Genomic DNA, 23,977 nt, shown 5'->3' with positions numbered 1-23,977 from the left:
ATTCTCAGCTGATTTCTAGTCTTATACTGTTGTGGTTGGAAAAGATGCTTGATAGGATTTCACTTTTCTTAAATTTAGGGAGATTTGTTTTGTGGCCGAGCATGTGCTCTGTCCTGCAGAAAATCTGACTTGTCTGTAAAATTTCATTTCTCCTTCAAACTGAGTAACAGCCTTACTAAGTAGAGTATTCTGAGTTGTATGTCTTTTCTTTTCACTTGAAGTATATCATGCCACTTCCTTCTGGCCTGAAGTTTCTGCTGGGGCATGCACAGGCCCAGAGGAAATGGTGATGGGTCAAGGCTTGCTTCTGGGAGGCAGGTGGTCTGCAGTCCCACACACAGGGGTTAGCAGGACTCTGGGCCTGCTTGAGTCTACACGGGAAAGGGAGCATGAGGACAGGGGTTGAGAGATGGGGTTGAGTTTGTGAGTTTGCGACGGGGTAGCCTGGAGCAGGCTTATGGATGCTAAGGACAGAGAGAGGCGAGGGTGAAGACACTGCTGAGTAAAAGGTGAGGAGGCCACGTCCCAGGGCCAGAGCGGAGTGGGCCCAGGCCGGTGCCGTCCTCATGACTCCAGGCAGTGCTAAGGGTCCAGGCCTCTCCAAGCACAGGGCTTTTCCAACAGTATTTCCTCTTCACAGAGTGGTATTAACTCCACATTTGAGGGAACACTTGCTGCCAGCACATCAGATAGGTTTCACGCGGTCTTACGAGCTCCTGGCTCTGCCGTGGGTGCTGGAGACGCGAGAGCAAAGAGGACGCAGGCTGGAGGCGGAGGCACGCGGACAAGGTGCAGTGCCAGCAGGGGCGCCGCAGGGCCGGGCTCCTCAGGCAACCCCGAGCCCCTGTGTCCACGTGCCCAAGGATCGGAGGCCATGGCACCATCTGGAATGGTTTAGAAACGAGTAAAACCAATGCTGGTTTCTAAAAATAAGCACATTCACATCATTTCTCCATGGATTTACTTCACACTAGTTCAGTTTACTTCATCTTAATGTTTTAGTTTATATTACTGCAACTCCTAATTTATGTCTGTGATCCATAATCACCCTTCACGTGTCTCCCTCTATGCCAAGGGTTCTGGTCAAACTGTTGGGCTCTTAAGGCCTGTATTTATAGGAACTCTCCACTTAGGCACGCCTTCAGGAAAGCTTTGTAAGGATCAGATCTTAGCTGCATGGTTTTCTAAAATGGGGCACATAATCACCAATACACACTTTTAGAATTAAAGTCAGAACTTAGCCTTCACAGATAGCTATGCATCTATGCGATCTCTCAAATAGTAAGGTAACAGGGGACACATCTTTATTTAAAAATATCAACGAAGATGAGCTCAACATAAAAATCTAATGAAATCAATAAATTTCAATTATTTATATTTTGGTCATAAATGATCTTTATTAAGAATGCATAGTCTCATGATTCAAAACAAAATACTTTAAAGGAATGGTATTCCTAATAAAAATTGACATGAAAGTGTTTTAAAATTGTAATAAAAAACAAACAGACATGTAAAAGACCTTTGTCTCTAGAAAACACAGACTTTAAGTATTAAAAGTAACTTTCCAAACTGTCAGAATTAAAAGCTCACATCACAGAAACATTTAATAAGTACTGACCAACAGATTACAACAAAAAGTTGTTCAATAAATAAAAAAGCCTCCTTAATTTTTTCCTTACCAAAAAAAACACACAAAGTGATGGAGTAACAACATGAAGTTAACGGTAATTTCAGGAGAAAAGGCACATCCAGGCACAACCGCCAAGTCAGCGTTACACGGAGGCAGCCTCCCCAGACTCTCCAGTGCGGGCACAGCAGGCCCAGGAGCGGTGACAGCCCCACCGGTCACCTGGCCGGGGTCCTCAGAGGCTGGACCGCCTCTCCGGCCGGGGCGCGCACCGGGCGACGGCAGCGCGCCAGAGCAGCGGGGCGAGGAGAAGGCTGAGCGTGGTCACGCTCAGGATGAGCAGGTACACCTGCGGGGGCGGGGCATCAGCGGGGAGGGGAGGGGCTTCCTGTGGTGGGGGCGGGGCACCAGTGGGTGGGCGGGGCTTCCCGCAGCAGGGGTGGGGCCATGGAGGGCCCGGGACCTCGACCTGCACCCCCAACCCCCGACCCCCAGCCCGGGGGCAGACTCACCTCTCGGGAGATGACTCGGGCTCTGCGTGCCCGGCTCCCCAGGACCAGTGCGAACTCGCTGACCTGGGCCAGCCCAGCGGCCACGATCCACTTGATGTACTGGCTTGTCTTGGGCAGGAGCAGGGACAGGACCAGGGCTGCCAAGACAAACTGCCGGGGAGGTGGGTCATGCGGCCCACCAGAGCGGCCTGCTCGGCCCCCACCACAGTGCCACGCGAGAGGACACTGAGCCACCCCCACCCCGGGGAGACCAGGCCTGCTGCCCAGGAGTATGGAGCAGCGGTCAGGATGGAACTGTCCTCTAAACACACTGTGAGGCCTGAGCAAAGCAGCCTGGGGGTGTGTGGCTCCTTCGCTGCAAACCCCTCCTCCGCCCTCCGCACCTGGGTCACATGTTAACACAGGCACTTCAAGAGTCTGAAGCCACAAAGGATACAAGTGGGAAGTGGCAAGATAGTTCTCCAGGGCCATTAAAATGCACATTTGGTACAAGACTGGGGTTTGTGGTTTATACTCAGGACAAGACAAAGTACAGAGTGAGGGTCCCCTGGAGAGTCCAGAGTTTCTCACTCCCAGCTTCTAAGACCCCATTTTCAACAGAGTCTGAGATGGAGGCTCACCCTGACCCAAGAAGCCCGAGCTATCCCAGTGGCGCAGGGTGAAGGAGGGGAGGCAGGGGTCACACAGGCAGGAAGCGGCGGGCGGGGTGTTGGGTAAACCAAAGACAGAGTGGACCTCACAAGCACGACCTCACCTTCATGACCACCACCGAGAGCGTGAGGACCAGCAGGACAGTGAGCTCGTAGAGCACGAAGGTGGGGAACACGTGAAGGCCTGCAGGGACAGGGCGGGTGACCCTCCAAGGCCAGGCGGTCAGACTCCCTGCACCTCTGCGTCCAAGACAGGAAGGGACAGGGGGTCTCCCCACCATCCCACCCAGAGCCCCGTGTGGCAGGCCTGGCCTTCAGGAACCAGGACCAAACCAGGAGCCCATTTACACAGCCACGCACTCGACGTCTCTGGGGCCGATCAGGCCCACCAAGCAGTGCCCGGCGTGAGTGAGGGGCCAGGCTGATTCCCCCATCCCACGGGTGTTCCCAGGGCAGCAGCCTGAACACCAGTTTGGGTTTTTTGTACTAAAATCAGAATTTCCCCCCACACTTGGTGTGGGTGCACTGATGTGGACCTGCCACCCTGCTAAGCAGGGGCCACGCAGGACCACCTGTTAAAAGCCCGTGTCCCTCAGCTCAGACCTGCCCTCCTCAGTGAAAGTCCCTCAGTCCCTAGCCTCCACAGGAACTGTTTTTGCCGCACAAATTGTTAGTAGAAACACGTGTGAGCAGACAAGACCCGGCGGGGGCATCAGCCCTGGAGGACAGTCACCTATGGACGCGAAGAACACAATGGCCAGAAAGTCGCGGACGGGCTCCACACAGGACACGACCTCCTCGGCGGCCGCGTGGCCCTGGGAGGACACCAGGGCTCCAGCCAGGAAGCAGCCCAGCTCCATGGACACACCCAGCAGCTCGGTGACCTGGGGGGAGGACACAGGCCATGCCGGGCACATGCGGCAGAGTCTCTGCCAGGAGGCTCACGCCAGAGGGGTCCCCATAGAACCCCACAAGCCAGTTCCTTGGCCCCTGCCCAGCATCCTGGGAGGACCCCGGGGAGGACACAGTGGCAAACGCCAGGCCACTGCCCACAGGCGAGGAGGAGCAGCCATAAACCAGGTGAAACCACCATTCGGGGAGACCGCTGTGGGATTTCTGAGTGAGAACAAGTATTTGTGATACATTTTCTCTATCCTGAATCAATAAACTGCCCGACTCCTGAGCATTAAAAACGTGGCATAGGAACCTGTGCCCACCCCCTGGCGCCTGCAGGAAGGGAGCAGACGTGTGTTTAACTCGGGTTAAACCAAGACAAGAGCAGCACAGGCCCTACAGACGACGATGCTGGAGCCCAAAACACGCCCGGGAGGGAGCAGACAAAGTGCTCACAGCCGCCACAGCTAACAGCGCGACACAGACGGCCGTGGACCAACAGCGCCCTCGGGCCTGGAGTCACGGGCCAGTCCCAGGACTGACTCCCTGCGCGTGAACGCTGACTGGCTGAACACGAGCTGGGTCGGCCCACGTTGAGGGGCGCAGCTGCTGTCCTGCAGGTAATGTCGCCACAACTCGGACTATTTACAGGGTCTCCTGGAACTCCGCCCTCCTTTACAAGAAGCCTGTCCCTCAGCTGGGACGTGTATGTGTAAGTCGTTCAGTCATGTCTGACTCTTTGCAACCCCATCGACTATACCGTCCATGGAATTCTCCATGCCAGAATACTGGAGTGGGTAGCCGTTCCCTTCTCCAAGAGATTTTCCCAACCCAGGGATCGAACCCAGGTCTCCCACATGGCAGGCGGATTCTTTACCAGCTGGAAAGGCTCCATCCAAAATCAGCCTCCATGCGAGCCTCTCACATCACAGCAGCAGAAGTTATGCTGCAAACTAGCTCGTTCTCATCAAACACGATGAAAACGATTTCACACTGACTCTTGCCTTAGGTGTAAGGCATGCAGGACAGACACTCGGGCACACCCCAGCCGGGAGCATGAGCACAACGGCGCACACATGAAAACAAGTGCCTCACACGTGCCAGCCGTGAGCAGCGTGAGCCAGAAAGCCCTGCCCCAACCACGCGCATGCCGAGAGGCCGGGTGTTACCGTCAGCATGAGGAAGGTGAAGGCGGAGACGCCCAGGACCAGGATCTCCTTGTTCCCTTTGCTCTCCACGTGCAGCTTCCGGCAGTAAGGGCCTACAAGATAGGTCCTCACCAGCAGACAGACGAGCAGAACGGCGGCGAGCGAGAAGAGGACCTGCCCGACCAGGGCCAGGAGCCGCAGGGCCTCCATGGCGACGCTGGGGAGAGAGATAGTCCTTATTCTCCCCAAGGCACACCCCAGTCCAGCGGAAAGACCTTCCGTTCCTTTTCAAGGTTACACAACAAATTACTCAGATCACACACATCTTTATTCCCAAATGCTGGAATAAAATCTATTTAACGTTAACCTCAGGAACTCAGTTACTTGAATCAAATATAGAGGCTGAATTGTATTGTGATCAACAAACACTCTGGAGCAGGTATGCTGTTCAGGATGCAAAGATCCACGGCTGACAGCTCATGTGTCCCTGCCAAGGGCAGGGGATAGAATTCCTCTCCAGGGTTAACCGCCACCTGAAATCCTGCATAAGGCAACCGCGCCCTGAACACCGCAGGCTTCCCGCCTGGGGGTGCCAGTCCTTCACCCCAAGCCAGAGCTCAGAGGCCCCTGTCACTCCGTCACAGAGAAAAGGGCTCTTCACAAAGCTCTTTAGAATAAAGGCAGTGTGACCAATGCTGCCATGAGCACTCACACATGAGCGTTTCTGTTTACTGCGGTAACACGTTCAGGTAGATTCATCCCCATCAGCGTGTGATTCAGGCAGGACCATGCTGCTGTCGCCCACAGGGGACGCCTGGGGACAGGTGCTCCCATTTCTGTGGGGCATACGCCCTGGCGTGGAGGGGCCGGGGCACATGGCAGCCCCAGCTTCACCCAAGAAACGCTGTACGTGCTGCTGCCGTTTCTACAGTCTTAACACAATGCAGGGGACTTTGCCTTGTCAGTAAAGTTCTCAGTCAACATAGCATCTCGTGACTAAACTGGAAGGAAATCAAGGGGACCAGGACCTGTACTGAATGAGCTTTAAATCAGGAAGATAGAAAAAGAACAGCTTTCCCAGTCTCTCTGCATGTGCTGTGGCTGTCTAGCCAGCAGGGGCCTGCTCCCAAGTGATGCCTGCGCTCTGCTGCGGCCCAGCACCCTCGGTTCTGCCTCCGTTTCGGGAGAAGGCCCCTCCTCTCCTGGGAGTGACTTACTGTACATCTCAAACAGAACTCAAGTGACCTCCAGCTAAAATTAAAATCCTTTTTCTGTCCAGAATTTTCTTCAGTTACCCTGAAAATCTGTAGCCAGAAGAAATAAGGTTGTGACTAAGGTTGCTCTTCTGACAGTTAAAGAACTTAGGGTCAAAGGGACAAACCAGTTAGCTTGCCTTCCTGCTAAACAGGCTCTGACGGCTGCATGTCCGAGGGTCGCGCTCGCGGCTCTGCGAGTCTCCCGTGGGCGACCCGCACACATCGCCCAGGAGGCAGGCTGCGCCCACCGCGGCGACCCGCACACACCGCCCAGGAGGCAGGCTGCGCCCACCGCGGCGCATCCTGCCAGTGAGGACACTGACGTCCCGCATGTGCAGGAAGATACCTCACCCAGGCTGTGCGGCTGGCTGATGGTGAGCTGGGGGCCTCCACCCCCTGGAATCTCAGGTAACCAGCTGCCCTTCCTACCCTCCCCATCGGGGTGAGCTACCTGGGAGTGGAGCAGATATCTGAATCACTTTTGGATTGCTGAGATTCAGTATAACATCTAGCGAAAGGCAAATACATAAAATATAAAATGCTTCCACCTGCCAACGGGCGATGAGGCAGGCTTGTCTGAGCTCCCCCAGGCCGGGCCCAGCCGGAGGATGTCCCCCCAGCCCCCACCACACCTCAACATGGGGCCTCTGGCTTTAAAATGAGTCAAGAATCAGAGACTCATCAGATACAAAACTCCAACAATCAGGAAAACCACAACTTGAGTGAGATTCCAACATCAAGACCCAGTCGTTGTTAGAATTATCTGACAAAGATTTTAAAGCAATTGTCATAAAAATGATTCAACAGTAATTAAAAATCCTCTTGAAACAAAGGGAAGAAAAAAACAGAAAATCTCAACAACAAAACGAAGTTTAAAAAAAAAGAATCAAATGGAAATTATACAGCTAAACAACATACTAACCAAAGCTGGATGAGCTGAAGAGCAGAGAGGCGACGCCGGGTGCTGGGACCCCGACAGAATCTACCCAGTCTGAACCAGACAGAAAACAGACTGATGAAGAAGCATCTCGGAGGCCCGTGAGGCAAGAGAAGAGCCGTGTTGGCCCCATGGGGTCCTGGGATGAGGGCTGAGGGGGACTGGAAAAGCACCTGAGGAAACCAGGGCTGAAATCCCCGAATCAGGCAAGAGACGGAAACCTGTGGCTGCAAGGAGCCGAACGAACGCCGTGCAGAGCAGACCCAGCGAGAGTCACAGACTCACAGGTTCATTGCTGCGGCCCCAGTGCATCCACGTAGAGGGAGGCCTCGTGCGGCAGGGCAGCAGTGGGATCAGCGGCCTCGCAAGAGAGGCCAGAGGGCGCCCGGGGACACGTGAGAGGCCAGCGGTCTGGGAGGACGCCAGCCTCAGAACCACGTGCGCCGTCAGCCCAACCGAGATGCCAGGACACGCTGTAAACCCATGTCTGAAAACTAAAACAAAAGAAGAACAGCTGGAGCGGAGCCATGCGCTGCTCCGGAGAAACGCAGCCCGAAGGAGCCAGTTCCCCGCTGGGCCGCCAGAGGGATGGGCAGCACGCACGACCAGGCCCTGGAAGGAAGACACCCCCCCGCAGACTAGATGGGAAACCGAGAGAGCCTGCTGCCCCCGGAAGGAAGACACCCACCCCGTGGACGGGCGCCCTCAGGACGAAGCGGGGAGATGCTCAGACGGGGAAACCGAGATAGCCTGCTGCCCGCAGCAGGCTAACAGCGAGACAGGGGCCAGAGTCCTCAAGCAGGAAGGAGACGCACAGAAGGGAGGAGAAGGAGGGTCAGATGGGTGAAAGACAGGAAGTATAGTCAGTAATACTTCTCATGAGCTTCAAAAATCCTATTTCAGGGGAATTCCCTGGCAGTCCAGGGCAGTCCCTGGACTGCAAGCTTTCACCGCCAGAGGCCCAGGATCAATCCCTAGCTGGGAACTAATATCCTGTAAGCTGCATGGCAAGGTAAAAAAAAATAAAATAAAACTTAAAAATCCTATTTAATTATTGAAGCAAAACTTTAAAAAGCCATCAGATAACAGTACTCAACGTAAGTAGAGAAAATACAAAATACAACAATTACATTTAAAAAGTAGGGGAGGAAAAAGCCCTAGAAGGAAACAGGATCCACATTTCACACAAGTCGTGGAACGTTCTCCAAGAAATGGTGAAATGCTAACAGCGGTGACCAAGTCCACGTGGGGACACTGACTCCCGAAGGGTCACAGAAGGGGTCACAGAAAGCAACACATTAAAAAGCACTCTAAACAAACTAAGACGGAACGCTTAAAAATAAGCAAGTGCCACTGGGATGCAAGGGAAATGGAAAAGGACAAGAAACAGAGACAACAAAATGAAACATCAAGACTTAAGCCCCAACGTGACAGTATTCACCTTAGACGTAAATGGTCTCAATACACCAACTGAGAGACAAAGACTTGCTGAGTTGATCACAAAAACATCATCCAAAAAAACATGGTCCATAAGAAACTTGCTTCAGATACAACAGTACAAGAGGCTGAAAGCTGAAGGAAAGAAAAGATGTACTGTGGTCTGCATGAATAAAAAAATAATCAGGAGGAACTATGTATATTAATATCAGATAAAGTGAATTTCAGAGCAAGAAAGATTACTAGAAACAAAATGACACTAAATATGAATATACCAAACAACAGAGCCCCAAACACATAAAGCAAAAGCTGATGGGGCTAAAAGGAGGAGCAGACAAGTGGGGTTACAACTGAGGTTTCCAACCACCTCCCTCAACAGGTGGCTGAACTACAGCAAGAATTCAGAAAGACTGAACAACGTGTGAACAAACAGGAATGACTGATACATGTGAGCACTCAACAGTGATAAAAAAATACACATTTTGTTTTCAAGCGACTCAGAAGCATTTACCAGATCATATCTGGGGCCAGAAGACAAACCTCAATAAATGAGAAAGAGCTGAAATCATACAAAGTGTGTGTTCTCTTGCCATGGTGGAATCAAACTAGAAATCAATAAAATAAAGACAACAAGAAAATCACCAAACACTTAGAAATTAAGCAACACATTTCTAAACAATCCAGAGATCAAATAGGAAGTATCAAAGGAAAAATCCTAAATGCATTTAACTGAATGAAAATAAAAATTCAACATGTTTAAATAAGTCAGTGCAGCCAATAGTGCTATGAGAGAAATTTATAGCACTAAATACTTATAGTAGAAAAGAAGAAAGGTTTCAAATCAATAATCTGAGTTCATACCAAGAACCTAGAAAAAGAAGAGCAGAATAAACCTAAAGCGAACAGAAGGGAAGAAATGATACTAAGGAGGGTAGAAAACAATGGAAGCGAAACCGCAGACAGACAGCAACCAGTGAAACAAAGAGCTGGTTCTGAGAAAGGGCTAATGCAGAATCAAAGAGAGGCAATCCCTGCAGACCTCAGACACCAAAGGGAGAGAAAGTACGACAAACGGCTCTACACTTATAAACTTGGCAGTTAAACGGAACGGACCAACTCCTCAAAAAACCAAACTAGCAAAATTCAACAATAGGAACAGATAATTCCAGCAGCCCTGTAATTATAAAGCAAACTGAATTTCTAATTCCAGAAAACTCTCAAAAAGGAACTCTCAAGACCCAGATGGTTTCACTGGAGAATTCTGCCAAACATTTAAAGAAGAAATAACAGCAATTTTATGCAATGTCTTCCAGAAAATAGCAAACAGAAGAGGAATGAACACCTCCCAAATAATTTCATAAGCCTAGTATTACTCTAATACCAAAAGCAGAAAAAGAGAATAAAAAAGAAAACGACATGCCAGTATCTTTCATGACACAAAAGTCCTCCACAAAATACTAGCAAATTACATGATGCAATGCATAGAAAGATTTATACACCAGAACCAAGTAGAATTTATTCTAGATATGCAATGCTGGTTCAACTTTCAAAAATTAATCAATGTAATCCACCATATAAACTGGGTAAAGAAGAAAAGCCATACAATCATATCAGTAGGTGCAGAAAAAGCATCTGACAAAATCCAACATGCACTCAAGACAGAACTTCCGAGCAACCCGGGAACTGATAAAGAATAACTACAAAAATCCCAGTTAGCATCACACTAAATGAAGAAAAGAATGAATGCTTTCCCTTTCAGATCAGGAAGAAGCAAGGACATCTACTCTTACCATCTTCATCAACAAAGTACTGGAAATTCTAGCCAGTGCAATAAGGCAAGAAAAAGAAAGAAAAAGCATACAGGTTAGAAAGGAAGAAATAAAGTGAATGCCCACAGCCATGGAGCTGGATCTGAGCCCAGGGGTGTGACGGCTGTCACTAAGCTCTGAGCCTGTGCTGCACAAGTTCCATGTCTTTGGGGAAAAGTGCTAAGCAGTGTTTCGATAAACAAATGATCTGAAGCCAGAAAAACAAACTGCGCTAAAGCACAGCATAAAGCATACCTGGCATGAGCACCAGCTCCCGCCTGGATGAGCGTGGGCAGGATGGCGATGAACAGCCCCAGCTGCACGTCCTGAGTCACCAGCATCCCCAGCAGCAACGCCCCATAGTCGATGTCGCCTGCTCGGGAAGACGCCACTAAGAGCGTGCGGACTCAGGTCAGTCAACTCCAGCATCACTCGGAACACACGCCCACCTACCTTCCTTGTCACTGCGCGCGCTGCCCACGAGGAACTTGGACACCAGAGGTGTGCTCGACAAGGACAGGCAGGCAGAGATAAAGACGCTCTGGGTGGGTCTGATCTGCAGAAGGTGGCCCCAGACCAAGCCGAAGGCCACCATGAGCAGAGTCATGTAGCAGGGCCCCTGCAGGGAGATCTTCCATACCTGGGGGAGCACAGGGGCGTGCACACACCTCAGCGCCCACGGCCCCGAGGAGCATGTGTGTACATGCCTCAGAGCCTATGGCCCCAAGAGACACGTGTGCACACGCCTCAGAGCACTTGCACGCACACCTCAGAGCCCACGGCCCCAAGGAGCACGCGCACACACGCCTCAGCGCCCACGGCCCCAAGCAGCAGAAGCGCCCCTGCTCAGGAACCAGCTGGCCCTGTAGAAAGCGATTCTGCAGTAAATGCAGGGCACAACACCAGGAAAACCGAGGTGCTCACACGTGACCCCTGAGCACTGGGCACTGCTGAGGACTAAGCACGCCCCCCCTCTCCGTGTGCACCCCATCCTCAGAACACAACTGGAGCTGAGGACCCCATGGCCCCTCTTCGAATGGCAACAGCGCCTGTCCCTGATCCTGGGGGTCAGGGTTGGGACACACCTGGGCGGCCCAGGTGGCTTAAGGATAAATGACACAATCCAGGGCACCCAACGGCAGAACAGAGATGTGTCCTCAGCCACAAGGTCCAGGAAGGAGCTCGCAGAGCCAGGCATCTCTGAACAGCCTCTAATCAGGCGTCTGGGAGAATTCACCCAAGGCTCGAGAGGGGCCTGCCCACAGTTACTAACACCTCAAAGCCCTACCAGTAATCTCCCACATGTACTCAACACAGCAAGAGAACTGTCAGCTCAGAGCCAACACACCGAGCCCCCAGCCTGCCTACGAACCAGTGGGCTGTGCCCCTGGTGCAGGTCAAGGGTCAGGGCCGCCAGGCGGGGAGCAGCCAGAGCTCAGTGGCGCTTGGGGATGTCGGAGCTGAGGGGCCGTCAGACCCCAGCTCACCCCAGACCCAAAGGCAGCCACTAGGGGCCAGTCCCACCCAGGCTCCTGCCCCAACTCAGGACACACACTTGCCCTGTAAGCCCTGCTTCAGGCTGCAGCGACAGGTGCAAAACCCCCAGAGCATCACAAACGTCACCCCGACAAAGACAGGGAAATGTCGCGGTGGGCGGCACCGCTCTCATTCAGCACTGAAGCCCTCAGTGCAGGAAGGGTAAATCGCAACACTCTGGAGCCAGAGGACGCCTGTGTCTCCCCAGTGTTCACGGCCTGGATGAGGACACCAGCGACTAAGACGGCCAAGCCAGGGACACGTGGGGGCCAGACGCTGGCCCCCTCGCTCCCACCTTCAAGGCAACACCATCTGCTGTGAACGTCTGTAAAACGAACACACGTGAAAACCCAGGGACCTGGGAGCTGCCCTTCCTGCAGCCAGTGGCGTCCATCACCACCCCATCCTGTCCCCATCAGCTTTTTCCTCCTACGTGATGTGTCTGTTCAAACACAAAGTGGCTTTTCATTAATTTACTTCTAATCTAACTCCATTTCCATTCTGGAATATGCCAGCTTTCCAAGTAATCGTTCTAGAAGCCAAGCCACTTAGGGGAACTGCAGCTTCCACTAATTTAATGCTTATTGATACACATGGTCCTAAACGTGCACTATTAATCTTTCAGATATTTTCATCTCACAGTGACAGAGCAGTTAAGTCAAAATCTGCCCCTCATTTAGGAATTAGAACCAGGAACTTCCCCTAGAGTAACACACTGAATTTTTAACCCCTATGGTATTTCAGCCTCTAGCAGAGTTGGACCCTCTTGGTGGGACCCATAAGTTAGTAAGTCTGAACGTATCCCTTCTAAGACCTGGTCTGGAATTAGACACATAAAAGCTAATTCCACTTATTCATTGTATTTTCACTTAAAAAAAAATTTATCTTTTGAAATTTATGTTCCAAAAATAACATCAAACTATAACATCATATTCTACTCTGCTGGGCAAGCACGAACGTGGACGCTGAGCACAAAGCATGTTAGGCTGGAGGGAACACCAGCACAAGCACACGGGCGCACTCACCTTCCTTAGCTTCTCCGGGGAAAATTCTAAGCCGACGAGGAACAGAGTAAAGAACACACCAAATTCTCCTAACGTCTCCACCTGCACAATCGACTGAAAAACAAGAGAGTTCAAAACCATGTAACTCAACGCATTTAAGATATTCACAGAATCGTCCTAACTCAGTGGGACTACCCCAAAAGCCTAGAATTTAAAGAAAAAAAAGAAAAATGAGTGACCTGGACTTCCTCTACATCTGAGAAGATCTGGGCTTCCTGAGTGTGGTGCTTTTCTTCCTTTTTTCTTGATCAGCTGGAGGAATATTTTTATTTATTTTCTAGGAACCAGCTCACAAATTCATGTGTTTTCAAGCTCATTAACTGCCACTACATTTCTATTACTTCCTCCCACTGGCTTCCTGTGGGGATGGGGAGGCACTAACGCTGAGGTTGAAGCTTAACTGATAAGAGTCTCACGTTCCCTGGGTCTGGTGAGAGGGAGTGTGGAATCCCCCTGGGCCACGGCGGGCACCCCCACAGGCCCTGATGGACGGGAGCATTCACCCCGTGTCCCTGCTCTATAGGAGAGAACACTGCTTTTGTATTTGGTGCTATACACATTATTTACATTTGAGGTTTTTGTGGCGGCCACCAACTGGTCAGTTTTTCCAGTGTTTCCTGAACACGTGACACTAGAGTCCGGGTGTTCGTGTGACAGTTGATGCCCTGGCCCCACTGGGCACGTCCATGGTCCACAGGCCGTGAACAGCAGCAACCCGGCCGCTTCTGCCAGCACCTTCCTCCTTTCACTCTCAACCTTCAGTCATTTTATTTTGAGTCAACCTTGTTTATGCTTTTTCCCGACACCATCTGCGAACCTGTGTCTTTTCATAGCGAAGTTTATTCCACGTATATTTGTTATAAAACATGTTTGCTCTTGCTTCTTTTACGTCTTCTGCTTTTCACACTTCTTTACTGCTACTATTTTTCCCCTTTTGAAAACTGGGCTCCAACCTGACTTTAAAGTAACATACTTAAACCTATATTCTTGACTTAGAAACTGAAAGTCTATTAACTCCCTATTAGGTAAGATAAATACTGGGGTACAGTTAAGTACAATTACACTTTCTCCATTACCCACTCCCACTTTTGGCTACTATGATCTTGGATTTTTATCTTACTATCTTTATCTATTATATTATTTTTCCATGGTATAGGTAATTTATCAAGAACAATTTTCAGAGTACCCAGTTGGATTTGATAGCCTTAATTCTTTGCTATTAAGAGAAAATGGAAAGGAAAATACGTCTGTGTCTCTACTGTTGGCAAGAGGGAGGAACAGGGCAGGAGGGGATTTTCCACCGACAGCCTTTATGCCGTCTCCTCACACGAAAACTGCCACTTAAAAGCCAAGTCATGAATGAAACCAGGCTCCCAGGAGGCGGCCACGCACGTCTCCCCACCGAGTCTGGGCTCTCGGCCGGCAGCACGGCCCTTCTCACCCGGCAGCCTGTCCGCGGTCAGGACTGCTCAGCGTGAAGGCCTCCCGCCTGGCCTGTGTGGTCTGCGGGGAGCCTGGGCTGAGGCGGGCGAGGCCGCAGGGCAGTGTCGGGCAGGGTGGGGACGGACGTGCCCTCCCATGCCCTGCGTTAGGGGTGCCGCGGCAGGGGGCCAGGATGCTGCTTCCTGGCTTTCTCTTTCCCTCGTGTCCACACTGTGCTTTCCTGAAAGGACACAAGGCCAGGGACTCTCTCCTCACTGCCAGAAGAGCCGCTTGTCGGCAAGCGGCCTCCACAGGGGCTGCCTGGGTCGCCCTATACGCCCCTGGTCGCACGACACCATGGCCTGATCACCGCTCAGCTCTCAGCTTCTCAGTGTGCAGAGTACTTAATCCAGCATATTCAGCTCCTTTCAGCATCTGAATAATCCAATCCACTGTATTACTGCACAGAGAATCTTTAAAACAAGTATCATTTTAAAGACGTGAACAGGGTCATTTTCTCTGGGCAACATGCTCACTCATTAATGAACAAAACGATGTTCCTATACTTTAGAGATTTCCTACTAAATTCTAAAGGACATCTCTGATGTGCTTTATAAGAAACGGCCACGTTCCTCGATTTAAGCTCAGCAGGCCCTGCACAGCAGATTCTGTTCTGACCTTGATGCTGTTGAGTCCGGAGGGCCCCAGCAGCACGCCGCAGATGATGTAGCCGAACATGGTGGGCAGTCCGATGGTGGTGCAGAGCCAGCCACAAGGCAGGGAGAGCATCACAATGCTGACGAGGTCCTGCACGAGGGCGAGACGCCGGTCAGCGGGGGAAAGGGGGCCGCCGGCCGTGGGGGACAGCGCCCTGCCTTCCCTGAAGGGGAGACGGAGGCAAGGAGGTGGGGTGTGGTTCGCGGCGCCTCCCGAGCATCCGGGGAGGAGCTGCGGCTCGCTCCCGGGGGTGTCTAACAACTACAGAACCAGAACACGTGAATCCGATCACGGGGGGCGGGGCGGGGGGCCAGGCTACCTTTATGAGGTGGTGGTCAGCCCGTGGGATGGTGGCATCCCGGGGACGCGTCAGGATGTACTGGTTGTTCTGGGAGTCGATGAGCATGCTCAGGCCCAGGTCCTCCTCCACCTCCCGCCTGCTGAGGTTCTGTTGAGGGTCGGCCTCCTCCTCCTCCACCCGCAGGACCGCCTCAAAATTGACCCCTTTGACCTTCAGGAAGGAACAATGTCACGTCACTGAAACCAGCCAGATGCGTTCAAATTCACGTATCCCACACAGAGAGAGACAGGAACGCCTCCAGGATTCTGTCAGGCGGGAGGCAGACGGGCCACCAGGGGCAGGGGTGCGGGGGTGCAATGATGGCCAGACGCCGGGCCAAGCAGGGGAACCAGTGCACGTCCCCGGGGCCACCCAAGTCCCTTTTGGGCACAGTGTTGCCCTCCCGCCTGCGCTTCCAGCCTGTGCCAGCACACACGTGCGAGCCAGCGCAGCCGCACACCCCTGCAGGGGGCACCGCGGCCACTCACCGACTTATTGTCATCGAAGGCATGCTCCTCGATCTCCAGCTCCAGACGGTCGGCTGCCCTCCGCACGTCTTCAAGGATCTCATCCAGCATGGACAGACTCTTGTTTCGATGCTGCATGTTTTTAAGGGCTTCAACTTGATGTTTTTCTGCTGCCAGAAGTTCCACATATTCTGTCTCCTCCTATTCATGCGTGAGAAATGAAGAGTGATGCTTATTAAGAAGGGAACCTGGCCAGCCCGCACACACCAGGAGCAAGCTCTCAGAGGTTCCCGGTCGCACACGGCAGGGAAGCACACAGGCAGGCAGGTCCTGGTCTGTGTCTCATAACAGACAGGCCACACCCGGGGGCTACGCACCCCATCACCTTACTGCTGGCAGAAATACCCACTTGGGTGAAAAAAAGCTTAATCATTTGTATCCTCTCACTTTTAAAGCTTGTAATAATATAGCCTTTCCAGGAAGATCAATAACAATACTTTGTATATTTAAAGTGTCTGCCACATAATAGATGGCGTAAATGATAGCTTTAAAATGTTATATAAATATTACATCTGATACAATAGTTTCTTTTAATTTTAAAAGTATCCTTTATCAAAGTCCTTAATTCAAGTGTATACATTTGTTTAAAGCTACCTTAACCCTTTGGTTTTCAGAGTGTGGGCCTTTAAGAAAATCAGCTTTTGCGCTAAAAGTTCTCATCAGAGACTTGAAACACGGCAGCAACACAGGGGGTTCTGCCTCCACGTGGGGTCACTGCAGAGCGCAAGCCGCTCTTCTCAGGACGCAGGGATTTCCCACGGGCAGGCGCCTGAGAGACCCAGCGAGCTCAGGTGTGGCCCTGCGCAGCGCGCTGGACCGGATCACAGCCCCGGGCGCGCCCGCCCCAGCCCTGGACCTGCCTTGATGGCCGCCTCCCGCAGGGCCTCCAGGCGCTGCCGGCTGCTCTCCTTCATGTTGGCCACGTCCCTGTAGTCACCTTGGAGCGCTCTCTGGAGGCCGTGCACGGCCTGGAAGACCGAGTTCTCGCTTTCATTCAGCTCTTTCTGGAAAATCTCAAGCGTGTGCACCCGGAACAGCTTCTCTTGGTCCGAGAGGCTGGCGTCCCTCTCCACCGCTCTGATCGCGTCCTCCAGCTTGTTCAGAACCACGGCCTTCTGGCGCAGGAGCCCGGAGAGCCTCCTGCAGCCATCCAGGACCCACGGCCTCCTCTGCGGGACGGCCGCCCCCCGGCCACGGGGCAGCTCGACGGCGGGCCCCGCCACGCCCTCCTGCTCCGCGCCGCTCGCCAGCAGCTGCAGGAACGGAAGCCACATCCAGAAGCGGCTCCTCCCCGGCACCTTCATGATCTAGCCTCAGGGACAGGGCCGGGCTGCCCAGGGACTCTGGCTACGCTGAGCGGGCATTTCAGATACACATGTTCAGCTGAAGAAGAGACGAACTGTCACATATAGTTGAAGGATGATTCATTGCTATTGAGATTAAAGTATTACATAATTACTAAAAGCTATCACTTTTCTGAGGAAAATGTTATTTTTCCTAGATGAATAGAAACACCTGAGTTATTTAAGGCATCTAGATTACAGTCAATACTGAATGTAGAGTACGGTGCCTGGAAGGTTACACCTGAATTTAAAAGCAATTTTTTAAGGGAAATTCAGCCTCATGTATGTACCACATCTACCACGTGCAAACGACACATACCAATTCCATTCAAGGCCCGGGGACACTACCCGCTTCCTCATCACAGACGAGGGGCCGGGAAGCAGCTCCAGGGCCAGAGGCGGCACTGAAGTGTCACCAGACGGCTTGGACCACCGTCCACGTCCCTGAGCCACCTGGACCTCGGTCCAATTTCCAGCCCGAGTCTACAGGTGCAAGCTAACAAAATGTCAAGGACAGAAAAGAAACAGTCATAAACCACAGCCACACTGGAGCATTTTCCCTGCCGCGGACCAGGCCCCTCCACTTCCTCCCTCAGGGGGGCCTCAGGCAGAAGCCTGGAACACCCCGCCTGTGGCGCGAGGGGCTGCACGGGGCCCGGTCTCAGCGCCGCCTGTGGGGTGAGGGGCTGGATGGGGCCCGGGTCTCAGCGCCGCCTGTGGGGCACATGGGACTGGACGGGGCCCGGTCTCAGCGCCGCCTGTGGGGTGAGGGGCTGGACGGGGCCCGGGTCTCAGCGCTGCCTGTGGGGCGAGGGGCTGGACGGGGCCCGGGTCTCAGCATCGCCTGTGGGGAGAGGGGCTTGGGGCCCGGGTCTCAGCGCCTCCTGTGGGGCGAGGGGCTGTGCCACCTCGAAGAGGCCTGGTGGAAGCGCGGGTGGAGGCTGTGCAGGAGGTGAGCAGAAAGGATGGCCACAGAGGCAGGCGGGCACAGGAGAGGTGCAGACGCGGGAGAACAGAAGGCGACCTGACACCCCTGAGCCGGGCAGCGAGGCCCGAGCTCTACACCAGGGAGAGCGCAAAGGCCTCTGTTTCCAGGACGCATGTGGTATTCTACAACGTGCAAATACTGTTCACTTCACTGGGAATCCTGGCTCTAATGAGTTTAATCTGGTTTCCCAGGCAAAGTAGATTAGACGCAGCAAAAATAAGAACATGCATTTCTAAGAATCCCAAACAAACCAAGAACTCAGAGCCAACAGAGAGCTCACGAAGGCACAAGAGGTTGCTGCAGGGCTGTGGCCTGTGGTCGAGTGGGGGCCGACTGTCCCAGGCAGACCCTGAAGAGGCCACCACTGAACAGGAGAGTGACCCACGTTCAGAATGACAGTCAGAAGTCACCCACTGAAAACTGCACGCTGGCCCAGTATTCTGATGAAGTCAGGAATCTTTTCAGTACGCATTTAGACCCTCTGGGTCCGCACGTCTCCCAGAGGACCACAGACTCTGGACAGCTCACTTTCCGACAAGCCAGGATACACAACTAGGGCTGTTTGCATTACTGTTTCCTGTGCAGTTTCAGTACAGCTTTAAGTAAATGTTACCACCTTAAACAAACCAACCACTGACCAATCACAGTGATACCAGCAATATGTGCTGATCTGTTATTTTATTGACTCACATGCTAAGATTCTACTGTTTCAAGGGAAGGAAATCAAGCTCAACTTCAGATGTGCACACATTCAGTATTTTTCAGAACCGAGACACAAATTTCAGATGCTGAGTTAATGGCACAGACCTAGACACACACGTTTTCTCCAAAGATCACAGAAAGCAAATCTCTTACAGATTTCAAACTTCAGAAAAATAAACTGCTGCACAGAGAGTTCGGGAATAACGCCCTTTGTCCACTGCGATGGCTCCTCCCGCGGACAAGTCCCTGAAGTTGGTTCTCCCTCCCCCAGCACCCAAGGGGCGCAGTCACTTTAAGGAGAAACCTTTGAGAATTTCAGTCGTAGTCATAGTGCCCACTGAAAAGAGCGTCTATCTTTTGATAGATGACTATGAACATGAAGCTGAAATTACCTATAGACCCTTAAAATGTGAACCAGGACTTCCCTGGTGGTCCAGTGACTGATACTCTGTGCTCCCAGAGAAAAGGGCCTGGGTTCAATCCCTGACCACAGGGATTGGTCCCCACAGGCCACAGCTAAAGGTCTCAGGCTGCAACAAAGGCTGAAGATCCCTCAAGCCACAGAGAGGACCCAGTGCAATCAAATAAATATTTTTTAAAAATATGAATCACTCCTTTTTCATAAACTTCTCATTTTACCTTCAAATTCAACTACCAAATCCTATGGACTACTAAATTGTAACATGTTTTCTCTTCAGTAAATGGTGTCATTTTGTTATTGCTATTTTTTTTAATAAATGGCATGTATTTTCCTTTTTAAAAAATTCTATTCACTTATTTGGCTGTCCCGGGTCTTAGTCGCAGCATGTGTGATCTAATTCATTGACCAAGGACAGAAGGTGGGTCCCCTGCATTGGGAGCCTGGAGTCTTAGCCATTGGACCACCAGGGAAGTCCCTGTTATTGCTATTTTTAATTATTAAAAACAGACACTTTGGACTAGTTTTGGTCTTATAATGAATTTTTAAAATTCCCACACCCAGCTGAACCCCTGGCCCTAAGTTGGGGGAGGGGGGCCTGACCTGGCACCAGAGCTCCAGGCAAGAATTCCAGAGCGAGCCTCCAGGGTCCAGTGGGATCAGGGTTGGCAGGTGCAGAACCTCTGGAAACAAGAAAGCAGGAGGGTTATTTGCAGTGGACGGTTTGTCATGAGCATTTTGGCCAGATTCCACCAGAGCGTCCAGGCAGAACACAGCGACAAAGAAGGAGGCAGAGACACCTGGGTGGGAGCGAGCTAACCCAACGGGACTCGCAGAGGATTTTACCCGAAAAGCCTATTTTACACTTTAACAAGTTAGATGATGTAAATTCTATTTGTTAAAAAATAAAGCACTTATAATCCTGTAAATACAACTCATGGTTCATTTCTAATCACTAAAAGAACTGGAAAATGAATTTAAAAAGCAAAACAGAAAGGAGAGAAAATTCTTACGGACAACAATAAATTTTAAAATATGTAACGCTAATTAAACTGTACAAAATCCAGTATTCTGGACAGGTATCAACCCAATCACTGGCACCTGACCTGTGGCTGGCAGCCACCCTCGACATCCCCTCCTCGGAGTAGCTCCCCGAAGTTGGGTTGGGGGCTGTCCCTGAGTCACGCGCTAACTGGGGGCCACGCTGTGCTTCCTTCTCAAGGGAGCCGGAGGCCGGGTGACCCCTGGACAAACACGTGTGAGCTCCCAGGTGAGGTCCCGCAGGAACCGGGGGTGCGGGGAGGGGGAGACTCCTCCGTACACCTGATCTGGCTGGGGTATGGGGGAGGGGGGGAGGGGGCTGTGGACCTTCCAAGCCCGCTATGTCCACAGCCCCCGCCCGCGTTCCCATCGCGCCCTCCCCGTCCCGCATCTGCCCTGCATCCGCCGCCAGGTGTGCGGGCAAGGAAAAGGCGCTCAGATGCAGCACCGTCCTCGGCACAAAGCCTGGGGGGGGCGGGACCCCGAGAATGGAGAGAGTGCTCAGGGGAGGAAGCGGGGAGACCGGAGACTCTGGGCGGGAGGAGCCCAGACCCCGGGGAGGGAGGAACCCAGACCCCCCGTGGAGGGAGGAGCCCAGACCCCCGGGGAGGGAGGAGCCCAGACCCCCCGGGGAGGGAGGAGCCCAGACCCCCCGGGCGGGGGAGCCCAGACCCCCGGGGAGGGGGAGCTCAGACCCCCCGGGCGGGGGAGCCCAGGCCCCGGGGAGGGAGGAGCCCAGACCCCCGAGGGGGAGCCCAAACCCTGGGGAGGGGGAGCCCAGACCCCCGGGCAGGGAGGGGAAGGAAGCCCTGAGGGCCGCACTAGAGGCCGCGCCGAGCAGCGCTCACCCGGACGTTCCGGCCGCGGCGCGTCCTGGGTCCGGCTCTCCGGAGAGGAGGACAGGGAGGCGACTTCTCCGCATCCCTTCCCAGGCGGCAGGGCCGCCCCCGGGGCGGGGCCCAGGTCAGGCGCCCAGAGGGCCCGCTCTGCCCGCCGTCTCCCGAACGCGCTCGGCGCCGACGCAGCCGAGAGGGCGTCCCGGCTCCTTTAAGGAGGTGGGGCGCGGTGTCCCCGGCCCGGGGCGGGGCGGCGTGGTGCACGCCGGGAGTCGGAGGCCGAGCGCGGCCTGGGTCCCGGCGGCCCCGGGCGGCGTGGTGCACGCCGGGAGTCGGAGGCCGAGCGCGGCCTGGGTCCCGGCGGCCCCCGGGCGGCGCGGGGCACGCCGGGAGTCGGAGTCCTGTGTCCCCGGACGTTGTCCGGGCTGAGGCCCAGGCGGGGACGGCGCAGGTGGCTTGGTGGGCGCGAGCCGGGGCGCTGTGGGGCGAGGGTAGATGGCGCTGGGGGTCGCCGGCGGGGGCAGGACTGGGTCGGAGACCGGCGGCGGTGCCCGGGGCGGGGGTCAGCGACGGAGGGGCTTCTGGAGCCTTCGGGTTGTGCTCTGAGGCGTCGTGGAGGCGCGGTAACAGAGGGGTCCCGTGTGCGGCAAGCGGGTCCCGGGCCGACGAGACAGACGCGGGTCCGGTGACGCTGGGGCCGAGGCCCGGCAGAGAGGCCGGCCCGGGCGCGGGGCCCCAGCCCCTTCTCCGCGGTCGGGGCCAGGCCGGGGGTCCGGCCCGGGAGCCGTGTGGCGGCGTCAGACGCTGAGCCCGTGGACGCTCAGCCGCGGCTCCTCGATACGAGCTGAGCGCTCCGCCGTGGGTGGGGCGGGGGGCGTCCAGAGGGGCGGGAGGGGCAGACCGGGGTGCCCTCAGGAGTCGGAAGGCGGCCAGGAGAGGACGCAGCCGGCTGCGCTGGGGCAGCCTTCGCCGTGCTGGCAGCGGGGTCCTGGGGAGAGGGCTCCGGGCAGGAGAGGGGGTCCAGGAGGGAGGTGCAGGGGCAGCGGCGGCGTGAGGACACCCTCCCGGTGGGGAGAGCCGCCGTGGAGGAGGAGATGGAGAATATCCGGTCAGAGCCGGGAGGGGTCCAGCAGGTCCAGAAAGCAGAGACCGCGCCCCAGCTCCCCGAGGGAAGGGGCTGCGTGGACAGGAGCCTGGCTTTCTGACGAGGTTGGAGGCGGGAGAGTGAACGGGGCACTTGGGTCTGACTCCTTGCCGCATTCCCCCCGCCCCCCCGCCCCCCACCACCGCCTGCTGAACCCAGAACCGTCAGGGTGACTCAGCTTACACCATTAACTGGGTCAGCCCCTTGGAAGCGACCCTAAGAGGAGATTTTGTTGTATTCGGTGTCTCTGGAAGGGTATTTTAAGGGCGTATCTTCATTCGATATATGGTCAGTCTTGATGTCCACATCACAGAAGTGGTTCTTCACAAGGTCACAGTTAAAAGGCTTCAGACCTTTTCCAGAGGTTAGAGAATTTATCTGATGTTTCTCCTAGATTATCCACATTTCTAATGAAAATTTTGGACATTTTAAGAGAGTAAGACAATGAAATGTAGGGAAAGCCCACCCACGTCCCTTAAAAGCCGTGGATAAGAATTTAATTTCCTTGGCATGGTGAGCCTTAGTGAAGTCCATCAGAGCTTGAAGTGTAGGCTTGTGGTCCTGCCAATTTATGAACCTTTATTAATTTATTTTTTAGGCATGACCTCCAAATGGCCCAGCTCCTCCTGGCACCAAAACTGAAGAAAGTGGTGACATGAACTGTCCCCTCTGTACTTTGCTTTGGCAACTGAGAAGCTCAAAGCTTAATTTTCAGCTTTCAGCTCATATATATGGTATGCGTGTCTGTATCTTATCTCTGGGTTTTTTGGTCTATTTTCCTCCTCCTAATTTCTTCATCTACATCTCGTTTTCCAGTTACACGTTTTTGTAAGTTACAACTTATTTTGTGTGCTTCTGTAAACTATGTCATCTTTTTTTGAACAAAACTGAGTATAAATCCTTTTAAAAGTAAAATTTTCCCCTTTGTCATATTGTTTTTTATAAAGTATTAGCATCTAGTAGATGGGTCTGGTTTTGTTTTGGGGGGACACTTTGTCCACACCATGCAGCACGTGGGATCTTAGTTCCCCGACCAGGGATCAAACCCGTGCCCCCTGCAGTTTAAGCGTGATGTCTTGGTCGCTGGACTGTCAGGGAAGGCCCTGGCGTCTGTTTTGATTTACAGCCTTGGTGAATCACTGTCATTTCTGCTGTCGTTTTCATCAGGTTACCTTCAATAAATAAAACCTTAACCATTCTGGTATCTGGAAGCATTGAAATACTATTTGGTTTCATCATGTGCTGTATATAGTGCAGTTACAGGGCAGTTTTGGTGCTCACTACCCATCCACAGCCTCTGCCCTATTTTTCCATTTTATTTTTGGTATTCACTACCCATCCACAGCCTCTGCCCTGTTTTTCCATTTTATTTCTGTCACATGTACATGAACTTCTCATTAGTATCTTTCCTTAATCACCAAAGGCTTTTTGTGCCTGCTTTTGAAACTTTTATAAGTTACTTTTCACACAATTTTTTGTTACCTGTGTGTGTTTTCATCAGTGTTCTGCTAATTTTAGACAGACGAAGGCTTAAAATAATGTTTCTAAATCTCAAGGGCCTTCTTCTGGTCATTAGGGCCTGAAATTAATTGAAGCTGAGGAGGACCCACAGATGGGCTGTGATGTTATG

General features: G+C 53.1%; 2 protein-coding genes across 18 annotated transcripts in view; one reads left to right on the top strand and one right to left on the bottom strand.

The window, feature by feature from the left end:
* Positions 1-1,368: 1,368 nt before the first annotated feature.
* On the bottom strand, positions 1,369-22,421 carry TMCO3 (transmembrane and coiled-coil domains 3). Of its 11 annotated transcripts, none has more exons than XM_055543070.1 (14): positions 21,216-22,418; positions 19,930-20,009; positions 16,736-17,305; positions 15,837-16,016; positions 15,328-15,519; positions 14,970-15,098; positions 12,831-12,923; positions 10,723-10,909; positions 10,525-10,642; positions 4,853-5,048; positions 3,523-3,673; positions 2,894-2,973; positions 2,140-2,276; positions 1,369-1,976 (listed from the first exon to the last, which is right to left on the bottom strand). In XM_055543070.1, exons 3-14 carry the CDS (start codon positions 17,177-17,179, stop codon positions 1,958-1,960), a joined length of 1,926 nt encoding a protein of 641 aa, XP_055399045.1. In that variant the 5' UTR covers positions 17,180-17,305; positions 19,930-20,009; positions 21,216-22,418; the 3' UTR covers positions 1,369-1,957. The 11 variants fall into 11 exon arrangements, with proteins under 11 accessions (XP_055399045.1, XP_055399040.1, XP_055399041.1 ...); XM_055543065.1 differs by having other exon boundaries at positions 2,140-2,289; positions 21,216-22,416; XM_055543066.1 differs by having other exon boundaries at positions 2,140-2,289; positions 16,736-17,258; positions 21,216-22,416.
* Positions 21,427-23,977, top strand: part of DCUN1D2 (defective in cullin neddylation 1 domain containing 2) — an 18,915-nt gene continuing 16,364 nt past the window's right edge. For 2 of the 7 annotated variants that reach the window (XR_008701170.1, XR_008701173.1), the window contains exons 1-2: positions 21,499-21,654; positions 22,946-23,081. The gene's annotated coding sequence lies outside the window, so the exon portion shown is untranslated. Of the gene's footprint in view, positions 21,655-22,945; positions 23,082-23,977 lie in introns of all 7 variants that reach the window. The other 5 variants (XM_055543081.1, XM_055543080.1, XR_008701171.1 and 2 more) reach the window with 5 other exon arrangements.

This window comes from Bubalus kerabau, chromosome 12, assembly GCF_029407905.1.
Source record: "Bubalus kerabau isolate K-KA32 ecotype Philippines breed swamp buffalo chromosome 12, PCC_UOA_SB_1v2, whole genome shotgun sequence".
NCBI lineage: Eukaryota > Metazoa > Chordata > Mammalia > Artiodactyla > Bovidae > Bubalus > Bubalus kerabau.
This window is presented reverse-complemented; position numbering and strand designations above follow the sequence as displayed.